This window comes from Merops nubicus, unplaced genomic scaffold (assembly GCF_000691845.1).
Source record: "Merops nubicus isolate BGI_N331 unplaced genomic scaffold, ASM69184v1 scaffold47121, whole genome shotgun sequence".
NCBI lineage: Eukaryota > Metazoa > Chordata > Aves > Coraciiformes > Meropidae > Merops > Merops nubicus.
This window is the reverse complement of record NW_008588548.1, coordinates 1-12145: the sequence shown is the minus strand read 5'-3', so window position 1 is coordinate 12145 and position 12145 is coordinate 1. Positions and strand designations below refer to the sequence as shown.

The 12145-nt window shown below is 38.0% G+C and overlaps 1 protein-coding gene across 1 annotated transcript in view; it reads right to left on the bottom strand.

Moving 5' to 3' along the window:
• The window catches only part of CFAP99 (cilia and flagella associated protein 99), a gene marked incomplete at its 3' end in the record, with an annotated part of 55824 nt that extends 45762 nt beyond the window's left edge, over positions 1-10062 (bottom strand). The window contains exon 1 of the mRNA XM_008949285.1: positions 9952-10062. Coding sequence (XP_008947533.1) covers positions 9952-10062 — 111 coding nt within the window. The remainder of the gene's footprint in view (positions 1-9951) is intronic.
• Between the last annotated feature and the right edge of the window lie 2083 nt (positions 10063-12145).

The following is a 12145-nucleotide window of genomic DNA, read 5'->3' as shown; positions in this document are numbered from 1 at the left end:
GAAAAAATTTATCTCTATAACTGAAGTAATCAGATATGACTGAATATTTTGTGACCCAGATATGTTGGGTAAGAAGAAACAGTGTAAACAAACTAATCATTATATGGAGATGTGGAAGCTTCACAAGGTCTGCCAGTCAGCACTGCAGACTGAGTGCAAATAAGCAGGATATTACCTACATTCTTAATTAGGGCTCTAGAGAAAGAAGAACCAACAGGTTGTGGTTGAGAAGGGATAGAGATAAGGGGGAAGGCATTTGGGGAAATGGAGCCAACTAGAGTGAGGTGGCACAGAAGGAGCATGGAGAAAGGAGTGAAAAGGAAGGTAGGGAAAAACAGGAGATACAAAAGGGCTTAGATGGAGGATCGACACAAATGGAAGAGCAAAAGAAAGAAAACATCTGAAAATGCAAAAAAAAAATTCAATTGCTAACCACTGAGAATTCTTGTGAGGCACGCAGACCATTCCAAATACACCTTTTCTGGATTAAGATTTATGGAAGTTCTTTCATAAAACTGACAAAATTCAGAAATCTAACCTCCCACTAAATGCTCATATATATATATTTCCCATATTTGATAGGAGATATCTAAGAATTCATCACAAAAGACAAAAGCAAACTTAAATACCTGAACGACAAAGAGAGAAAGGATGACATAGTTCCAGTAAAAGTAAGACTGTGACATTTTGAATCTAAAATAACTGGTCCCCTTGAACAAATGTTGTTGTTTATGAACAATATAAACAATCTGCAGACAACAGTAGTTCTGATAATAAACAGAAAGTAAGTCCATAGTAAAACTGAACAAGCCCACTGGAAATAAGCCCAACAAAAACACTCATAACTACCTCTACTAGAAAGCTAGAATAGAAATAGTTTTCAAGATCTTTATTTGACTAGAATCTTTGCATTCACCTTCGGACAACAATAAAGTGCTACAACAAACTGCTTTTCAAATGAACCTTAGCGAGATGACCAAAAGTAGACATAACAAGATGACATCAGTGCCCAAATCACATCTCCTACACAAGAGAGACTACAGCATAAAAATGCAGTTGTGTATTTACATTTACTCAACTGTTCTCACTTACGAAGTCAGTCAGAAGTCAGCTAGGACAAACACAGGACAAAGTGCTTACTCTCGCTTACTCCTGAGCAGGAAAGTACATAACCACTACATGGCCTCAAGCGAAGCAAGGAGGTGACAGGAGGTGCAGCCTGGGGACAGCTGTGCCTCAGAACATCAGTACTGACTGGCTGTTCTGTGGACTACAGGCTAAAAAGTCTTGTCATGAAACATTATCAACTGAATCTGCTTTATCTACAAATGGTACTAAGTGTTCCATTTCTACATATAAAAACTGAGATTAGTCAAGCTGCCTGCAGCTGTGTCATCTGAGGAAGTGATCTCATCAGAAATCATAATAAGCTAAACAAGACTGGGCAGGATGAGTACTAGGTAAGAAATCTCAAAGGTGAGACAGTTGTTGGTTAACCCCTGCTGACAATCTAGTGAATCAAAAGCAAGTTAATTCTTTAAAACAGTGAGGATACCTTCTGCATTGAAAGTGCATTGTGTCTTGAACAACTTTCATCAAGGATATTTATAATTTATCTGTATATCTGAAATTGTAATTGCTTTGGGAAAGTAATATGTTTGGTGTGTGTGATTTCTAGCACTAACTCCTAAGTGCATTCTTTCTGTGTGGTTCTATGTTGCATTTTATATCAATGGATGTATTTCAGAAGTGTGTCAGATGATCCTGGAACAGTACAATATGATGACATATTGTACATTTATAGAACCTTTTGTATGAGGTTCTCAAAACACTTTACTGCCATTAGAATCATAGAATCACTATTGTTGGAAAGGACCTCTAGGATCATCAAATCCAACCTTCATCCCAACATCTCCCTAACCACTAGACCAGAGCCTCAAGTGCTACACCTACTAATTTTTTAAACACCTCCAGGGATAGTGACTACACCTCTCAGCCCATTCCAGTGCCTAATCACTCTCTCAGTAAAGAAAATCTTCCTAATATCCAATCAAAACCTCCCCTGGTGCAACTTCAGGCCATTTCCTCTCCCCCTATCATTAGCAGTTTGGGAGAAGAGACCAACACCATTAATTGGATTTAATGAGATTCCTTTTGGCTATTAAAAATTTTTAAGTGCAGGAACTATGGTATGGAGCAAATAAGAGATTTGCCCCAGATGACACCAAGTCACTGGTGGCAACAGGAATGAATAAATGTCAATTTGTGAGCCTTTATTCTGTCCATCAATCCATTTTACCTTTTCAAGTATACTTTACTCCATGTATTTCTCTGAAATAGCTAGCTGTTAGCTATGTTTGGAAGTATGTTGTCTGTGTCCTTCAGCATGAAGAAGGTCAGATAATTTACAGGTGAGAGTAACACATGCAGCTATTTTCTTCTGTTGCACCAAATATTGAAACTTATCAGAAGACAAAAGAGACCTTGAACAACATGCCTTTTCTATGCTCAGGAAACAAACTATCTCTAATGTTACAGTTTATTATTTGTTGTTTTGCTTTGTAAAGCATAGGAAGTTTATGGTAGATGAATACTGAATGCTCCTATATTTTTAATGTTAGGAAGCCTATGTATTATGGTGTCGGCCAATGGCTGCACTGGGTATAAGTAAAATACAGTTACGTGTGTTCACAATGTCATTCCTATGCAAATATCTGAAAGTGTTCCCTCTACGGCACCACATTTCAGCATTTTCTGATTCCCAAGTTGTTAAGTTGTAAAAGAATGATCCTGTCTGATATTATCTTGAACGAACCTGTGAAAAAAACGTGACTCTTGTCTGAATATGTGCTGATTGGCATTATCTCCCCCTTTTGAGAAATCCCCAGTTCCCTTAGCCTGCCTCCATGGACATATTTTCCTTGCTCCCTAACAGTTACCTGTACCAGTTGAGTAGTTGAGTTTCTTCCAGGTGAGAAAAGACTGTAAGAAATATTAAGCATAGGACTTGACACATAAACAATTTTCAACATGTGTTAGTACAAGAAATAGCATGAATTAAACGGAGACGTATCTGCAAAAAGCAAGCTTTGCTGCCATGGGTTTATGGTAATAAAGATGGTTACAATGGGACCTGTTTATGGGCCAGAGAGATTGGAAAAGGATGGGTAAGGAGGGAGAGAAAAGCTCTTTTTTTTTTTTTTATTTTTTTTCCCTTGGAGAAAAGGGAGGAAAAGAACATCAGCCGTGCTTCTCAGGATAAGGATTTAGTTTCAAGTGAAACAAACATTTTAGAAAGAAGATAATATTTGATTAAAAGGTAAAATAGCTTTCACCTCCTGAGAGAACTGAGTAATAGTATGTACTGAACTTGTCTACTTTGAGGCAGAATATGCACATTTCGCAGATGCAGTCTGATTAATTTATAGTGCTTCAGAAATCAGTGCTAGTCCTCTCCAAGGGTCTAATCAAAATGCTGTGGATATGCTAGGAGATATTCCTACTGACTTCACTGGGTTTTGAATCAGTCACCAAAACCCAGTCTTCTTTCCTTCTGAAGTCAGTGAAAATGCTTCCAGTAATTTCAACAGGGGGAAAAACCCTGCGATCTTAGGATATAAGGAGGAGAATGTCCTGGTTCTACTATTTAAAGTTTATGTTGTAGTGACAAGCAAGTATTTTCATCTTCGTGTGATAATGCTGACCTCTTGAAGAGGTCCAGTTAATGTTATAATCCCTTGTAATTAACATTAATTCACAAGAGCAGGATGTAGCAGAAAAATCAGATTCCATCCTTTCCTTAAAAAGATCCTGATCTACAGTTATGTCAGTAACTAATAATACAAATTACACTTGTTTAATGTAGTAGGATTTTTTTCACCACATGTATAAAGATAACCTCACATTACATTATTTTCATGTTTAAAACTTAATTTATGACTTTTGACATCTGGGGAGTTTACTCACAGCTAAGTGGGAATGTGTGAGGCACACAGATGAACCAAGGCAAATGAAGAGTTATGCCATATTACACCATGTTCTTGTGAAAGGGAAACCTCATAAACAGGTTCATCTTGCTATTAACACAAGAGGGATACGGGAGCGAAATGGTGAATTAGGGGTGGCAGAACTTAGCCTTTCAGCTTAGTCAGTATGATAGGTCTGATCCTGCATCTCTAATTGAAGCAAATAATTCCACTGAAAATAAAGTGAGTTATTTGTATAGAGAAAGGCACAAACATTGCATGGTGACTTCTGTGTTAAAATCTGTCACTTGCTATCATAGCAAAAGCTTGATTCTAACAGTCACAAGGAAGAAAAAATGCTTGGAATTCTTCAGTTAGGTAAAAATCTTAATCTTTTTTCAAAATGAACAGATGCAATTAATTTCTATAAATAGCCTGATGAAATTATACTCTTGTGTACAATATACACTGAATGAAGGATCACTGTGGATATGGATAATTTTTGATAGATTTAATTGAAGAACACTTAAAAAAGAATGGGGCTTAGTACACAAGAATGAAGATATTATCTGAAGGACATCAGTCTGATGAAAGGAGTATTAAAAAGCATTTAAGAAGATAAACAAGGACAAATAGTCTGGGCATTTAAATCAAGAACAACAGAAATAGAGATGTAAGTTTGAATGTGAATACTGTTAATGTAACAGAGACAGGCTTAAAGAGTTATTTTAAGTTAATGTGTTATTCAGGATAATGCAAATTGGGTTCTGTTTTAATAGCAGCAAGGTCACAACATTGAAGCAAAAGCATTTACTTGCACTTATTGTTTTTAGGAGGTTTGAGGGACATAGGTGATTCTTAATAATTGAAGGTGAAGGCTTGTTTGTTGCAGCTAGGAATCAGCCATCATATTGCTTATTATATTTTTCTTATTGAAAATACCTGCAGTACAAAACAAGTCCAATATTATGTTATGAACATCATAACTTACAATACAATAAACATGAAGATTGTAAATAACTGAATTAGAAGTCAAAGTGTAGTTTTCTTCCTGGAAGAACATCAAGTCTGATCATTCACTGAGAACAACAAATAGAAATTCTTTATATGACGTACATTTCATCTGTTGCAGAAATAAAACGTATGGAGTTTAATACAAAATCACCTCTAGACTAATTCTGATTATAACATTCTAATTAAAGGAAACTATATTATTTATCTCCCACTATTTAGGAACTAAGAATCCTTGCCATATTTCTTTTGTATTTCTCAAAAAGCAGGAGGCTAATCCTCAGTGAGTTTCCCTAACTCCACTTTCACACAGAAGCACTAACTAGGAGTTGGAAGATAGGAACTGAGACTTGAGCATGTCTTTGTCTCTTGCTTCCTGAGTGGCCTTGTAGACACTATGTTCTTGACACCTTGGTTTTAAACACTATTAAGTATCTGGCACTCCAGTGACTTATTTATACATTTCCATCAAACAAAATAAAAGATTCTATCTTTATATGTACAGTGTTTCAGACAGACCTAACTACTGTCAAAGTAATGGTTTACCTCTTGCCTTTAAAATTCACTTTCTATTTCTTTAGTACTAATTTCCTGATTCCTTGTTTGTATATTGAAATACTGAGTGGTTGCAAAGTGCAGTAAGTGAAAAAGAAAAATGTATCCAAACAGTTATTGGATATGCTATCTGCTTGAACTATCCCCATTACAAAAATGCAGGGAAAGATGGGTGCTTTTTCAAAGCAGTACACAGGGATTAGATGTGCAGCTGCTGTTACTGGGAATGGACTGTGTAAAGCCACATACAGCTAGAAAAATATAACTCTTGATAGCAGTACCTAATGCCATAATTTCTCTATAAATAAAGATGGCCAACTACTTATCTTATTGGTGTATATTTACACCAATATATGTATGGAGCAATACATCTGACATTGGGCAGTCACGCTGGAATGTATCTGGAAGCAAGTACATCCAAATATTTTCCTAACAGATTTCTATTTCAGTGCTTGAAATGAGATTTCCTACAATGAGAGAATAAGTACAGATGGCGACACTGGTATTTAAATAGAATGATAAAGATGCATTCAGTAATAATGGTAATAAAATAATAAAGAGATTACTTCTGCTTCTGTTGAGGTTAATGGACACTGTCCCATGCTTTTCAAGAGGAACAAGACAAGAGTAGCACTTGAGAGATGGAACTGGACAGGTTAAATGAAGAGAGCTGGGCAAGTAAGTCTAAGGGTGAGTAAATGAAAGGACAGGGGTAGAAAGATGTTGGCCTTGAACATGGGGTGCTGTTGATGGAGCTTATCTTTCTTTTCTATCTGTCTGATATTTAGCTAGCAGAGTATTTCAAACCTCTACAGTGTGGCCATTTCCCAACCCTTGTGAACTGCCAAAACAGAAAAATTTCTACACAGTCTTTATGAAAGAGCAAAATATACTATTATTATTTCAAGCAACCATGTGTTTTGGATTTTAATTATCTAACCTTAAATGTAAGTCAAATTAGAGCATCTAGAAATTAAAAGATGCAAACCTCTGTACTGTGTCACCTTTGCAGCAGCACCGTGAAACCAGTGGAAATGTGTTGGATTTTGAGCAGGATATTCCACAAAGAACAATTCTATACTTAGTAGAAGATCTAATACGGAAATCTGCCAATTACTTGTTGACATCATTGGCAAAGCAAGTATATCTTCACCCCACAGCTTTGACCTTTTGGATTTTATGCCTCCTTTTTTTATATATATTCATACTGTAAAGTCATTCATTTGAACATATATTTGCTTGCCTGCTTTCACTTCTTTTCCTTTGCTTCCATTTTTACTGCTTTAACTTGCAAGGATTCCCACAAGGATGGTCTTATGCCCCTGGTAGACGGTTGACAGGGATACTTGCATCAAGACAGATTATGCCTTTCAGATTCAGCCCCTAAGGACTAAATCCAACTTCCTTTCATAACATGGTCACATTTATCACATACACAACTAAGAATCATAAACTACAGTCTAAAATGCTCTGTGACATTTCCTTGTTGTTGTTGTCAGCTTTAGTTCAGCACTGCTCAAAAAAAACCTTCAGCACTCTCTTACTACTGCTTTCCTCAATTATTGGTACTATTGCCACCCTGCCTGTCAGACAAGCCCATAACTTCAGAGGTCATTTTTCACATGGACTGCTCTCCAGGATATCATAACCAGTTTATGTGCATATCTTCATCACTCCTTTCGAGCAGTAGGTTTCAAGTAGTATTTTCCTATTGCTTCATAGCTAAAAATCTAAGGTAGTGTAAAAAAGATGTCTATTTTATTGTAATAGACATCTCTTTCCTGGGTTTAACTAATCCAACCTTTGTCTAGCAAATCAGCTCTCTGGAATGCTATCATTAAGATTGTTCTGCTAGTCCACTGTTTTGAACCACTTACTCCATCCAGCAACTGGCAGTTGATTCTAGGACATAATTCTAGCACATAAAACGAAAGCTGCCTGTCTTGACTACCAAGGCACTTCACAACTTGCTTCCATTCTACCTATTCTGTCTGACTCTTTACTGATCTCATCTCCTATTTCTGAACAGCCAAGGATGCCCATCTCCTCATTTCATTTACTCCTTTTCCAAACAAGTGATTTTATTTATTGTCAATCAGCTCCTACAAACATTTATATTGCTCTTTGAAACCTACTAGATTCTGACAGAGGTGTTGCTCTGCAAAATGTCTTTGCTATGTGCCTCTTGCAGTTAAAGAGAAAGTGTGGCTGTCAGAGGTGCTTACCTCCAGGATCTGGCACTTGACAATACTGGCACCCGTAGTAGCTGCTGCAGCCTGGCAGAGACACTACTGGGGTGCTGAACTCCCTCGCACACATGCTGGAGTGACCTGTGTCTGCTGTCTTTTCATTTTGAGAGGAATAACTTAGCCCCAAACTGTTGGTTTCACCAGGAACAACCCCAAACACTTAGACAATAAGCTAACATACACATTTTATGTAGGTCATCAGCAGGTTATCAAAGAACTAAACCAGACAACTCCTGACATATTAGGAGGACATAAAGACTACAGATCATCCAAATAAAATAAAGATAAATAATATGAATGAAATATACAGTGTTTGTAACAACTGGAGTCTGCTTGTACTTTTAGAAGTTGGAAAACTAATTAACTAATTAGAAAAGTCTAATAGAAATAAAAGATAGAAACTTGTAGAAAAGCCAAGACTGATATACTGCATACTTAAGTAAGTACAGAGATATAAAGAAAACTGTGTCTTGCAATTATTTAGATTTGTGCTCTTGGAGTCTGACCCCCCTGAGTTTTGTCTGGTCAGTAGTACACAACACTAGGTTTGCTGTTTGTCATGCTGCTAGGGTGAGACATCCAGGCTTGAATCGAGTCTGTGATATAAAGTGATGGCGTTAATCACAATACAAACTGGAGGAAATTTCTGCATGGCTCGGTTCATGTTGGCTAATTGGCAAGTGGCCAAGCCTAGAAATCATATATACAAAAAATGCTACATTTTTTAGGATCATGTGCCTACTATGAAACATAAAAGAAAGAAGTAAAGTGAATCTTCCACAATGAATTATAATCACCCATTTGGTACTGAAACAAAGCTGAATTTTATATAAACATAGATCTTACTTTTTACTTTCTTGGATGAATTCACAGCAAAAATATTACGTAGTAAGTGGGCTGAAACTATCCCAGAGAAATGTTTCTGCCTTACCCTTGGCATTGGCTATCCTCTTTGTTCTTCCCCTTCTGAAAGGGTTTTTAATGGAACTTAAGATCCATGTTTCTCTAATGGCGTTACTGCTTCTTTTGTCTTTGTATCACCTTTCCTGGGCTGAGAAGAGCAATGATCTGAATATTAATTTTTACAAGTATTTATTCTGGCAGCGGTGGTAGCTGAATTTACCTGCTTTGCCTGGTGAAAAAATTATTTTGAAACTGGATCAGTTCCCTGATGTAATTCAGTGCATGGATGCACAAAGAGTTGTGCCAGTAATACAAGGCAGGAGGGCAGTGGCAGAAACTAAGGGCCTGAGTGGAAACTGTTTAAGAATCAAGCACCCAAGAAATGGGTATGGATCCACTGCCTCAGCCTCTGTTTTTCATATCACACTTCCCTAGTTTTGTATTCTTGCAGTCATTTGTGTTTATGCAAAATCAGTGTAAAAGACTATCTAACTGGAGCAGCAGTGGTTTAGACCCTCCTGTCAGAATTGGAAATGAGCACTGGCACTACAGAGCAGTGTGGAATCAGGGCTCCAACAATGTAGTTTGATAACACATGGCATGCACAGACAATAGCAGTCTAAACAGCATTACTGGCTTCCCTTAGTGATTTTTCTATAGCCAATTCAATCCAGTAGCTGCATCAGCACAAGTCAGGGTGGCACTGAGGACAAAGAGAAGAGGTGACAGAATATGGTCAGGAAAGGGTGGGAGCCAGTATTGTTGGCAAATCCTGGTCTAGTTACTTGCAGTATTAGATTAATATCAGGTAGCTGAGGTACTGTCACTTGCTTTCTATCCCACCATTCTGAGGGTCACTGATCTCCTCCAAGCAAGAATACCCGATCCCATGAGTCAGCCTCTGACCTGCATTTGTACACACAAGGGGGTGATGTTGACTATTTGGAATGAGGAAATGAGATATGAAAGTACAAAACAGCTCAGTCAGAAGTGGAAGAGAACCTTTCCCTATTGCTCTCAGATCCTTTATAGAAGGTTGTTGCTTTCCCTTTTGTTGTTGCCACCCAAGCAGTTTTTGAAGCCTTCTGATCTTTACTTCCTTGGTTTCTGGTGATAAGTGTAAGCAATGTGGACTTTACCCATGAATGAAAAATGTCTCTGTAAGAAAAATCTATGAAAGTTACAATATGTTAGAAAACAGGTATCTTTTTATTTAAAATCACATAGTAAAACCAAGTAAACTATGCAAGATAACTGAAACAATATACCTGCAACATCTTAGCAGATTCATTCAAGAAATCCTCCACGCTCTGATTTTCAGGGTTAAATTTGTTAAGCTGTTGGACTATGATTGCAATATGTTTTCCATGGCTGACCATCTTCACCATGGAGAATCCTATAAATATAGTAAATAATTATTTTTTCATGCTTCCTTCAGTTGTAGCATAATGTATGTTGATAGATTCATAGAGAAGATATACAGCAGGAAGAGTGGCTTTCAAAATCACAGTTACTCAGAGCAGCTAACAGGATAAATGAGAATACAGTACAAACATCAATAAAATGGAAGACATAATTACGTACTTCTTATTCTGCAAATGTCTCAAAAGTTCCTTAAGATGATCCCTGAAACGGTTTCTGCATCAGGTTATTTGTTGAAATGTAATTAAAGATAATGCCAGAGAAAAGCATGAATTTTTGCACGTGTGCTGTCTGGGTCCTATTTAATACATTGCTCTTCCCAGTGAGATGCAACTGAAAGCACAATTTTAGTCTTAAATCTTACCATATGTTACTATTAACACCTGGAATGATCAAGACAAGATATTAAATTAAATTAAAAAATTTAATTAATTTTAAATTAAACAATTAAAAAAAAAAAGTCCAGCAAAACAGGGCTGTAGCATGACAAGGGATAGCAAATTAAAAAAAAAAAAAAAGGTGCTACAGTGTCTGTGTCACAGGGGGAATCTCTGTTTCTCCACTTCTCTGAGCTCATGATCTTTTCTCTGTACCTGCCAAGGTTCTTAATACTCACAGGGATTTTGGATAAGTGAGAAAGAAATACCTCTGCTCTCATTCAGGCTGAATCACAATTCAGGCTCCAACAGCTCTATCAGAGACAAATATTTTTTTTTCTGGCATAGTAGAAATAAGGTTGAGCTTTCATGCTCTGCACATGCTGATATTCACCCATCCCCTCCTAATAACAGTCATTAAAACCAAAATCTGGACTATGAAAACAAAGATTTACAGTAACACCTTCCTTGAGAACTCTGGACATAGAGGGCTTCTTAAAGACAGAACTCAACTTGTGATGGCATTTGAACAAACTGCTGTTATCAACATCAAGGTTCTAAAACATGAGTCAGGAATAAAACGCTTTGCGTTATGGCATGCACCCTTATTTCCACATAGCCACTTAGGAGAATAGTCTAACCGCTATATATAAAAAAGGTATAAATTTATACTATGTATAAAATGGTAGAAACATTCTTCCATGATCAGATGTAAAATTAGTGTTAAAGGAGATACGAAAATGATTTAGACTTTACAATGGAGCTCAGAGATACTTTGAAAGCAATTACATGGGATAAGACTGGCTATGATTGTATGGACTGGTTTCAATGACCTGAAATACTCCTTCAGTTTTTTTGCTTCTATGTTGCTAGGCTCGACAAATTGTGATTGCATTTCCTCTGAGGAAACTTGTCCTTCCTAAAGAGGGGACTGAACTAAGCCTCCCTGCAAAATTCAGTCAAATCGAGTAGCTACTGCTCAAAATGGACTAGGTGTTTCTCCCACGTGTGCTAGAACAAGAGCCACTGGATACGGGGTGCATTTGTCCCAGAGGTTCCACCCTGAGGTCCTCACTTACTCTGGATTTCTCTGCCGCTGCCTGTCGCCTGGGCACGGCAGAGAGCAGTCCTGGGCAGGGGTCCTCTTGGCGTCAGATTCCTCCCTTGTGGCAGCAAAGCATCGAATGGAAAACACACTCTCCAAGCAGCGATAGCCCGAGTTTGTTTATTTTGGATTTCCATATCTTTGAACGTATTGCATACTTGCTCTAAGTATTCTACTTTATGTAACACAGTATTTTTTTCATCTAGCACCTTGTGGAACTTTACAATTACATGTTCACAGTACAAAACCTTCTGCACATGAGCTGCCTTGTACCGAGAGGGCCGGTAAGCCAAGGAGGCCGAGGCGGGCTGCCTGCCCGACACCACAGCAGCTCATGCAAACTGCCAGCAAAGGCCGGCCAGCCTGTCTACGGTATAACGCAGGCCCCGTCGACCTTTTAATTGTATCTAAAAGCGTATAACAAACGAGGGAAGTGGTCAAAGCCTGCGCAGGGCACCTGACGCTTGGCATTTCCCCCGGTTTCTGTTTTCGAGGGTGTCCCGCACGGCGACAGCTCCCTGGCCGGCTGGCCGCCCGGCGACCGCTCCGCCCGGTCCC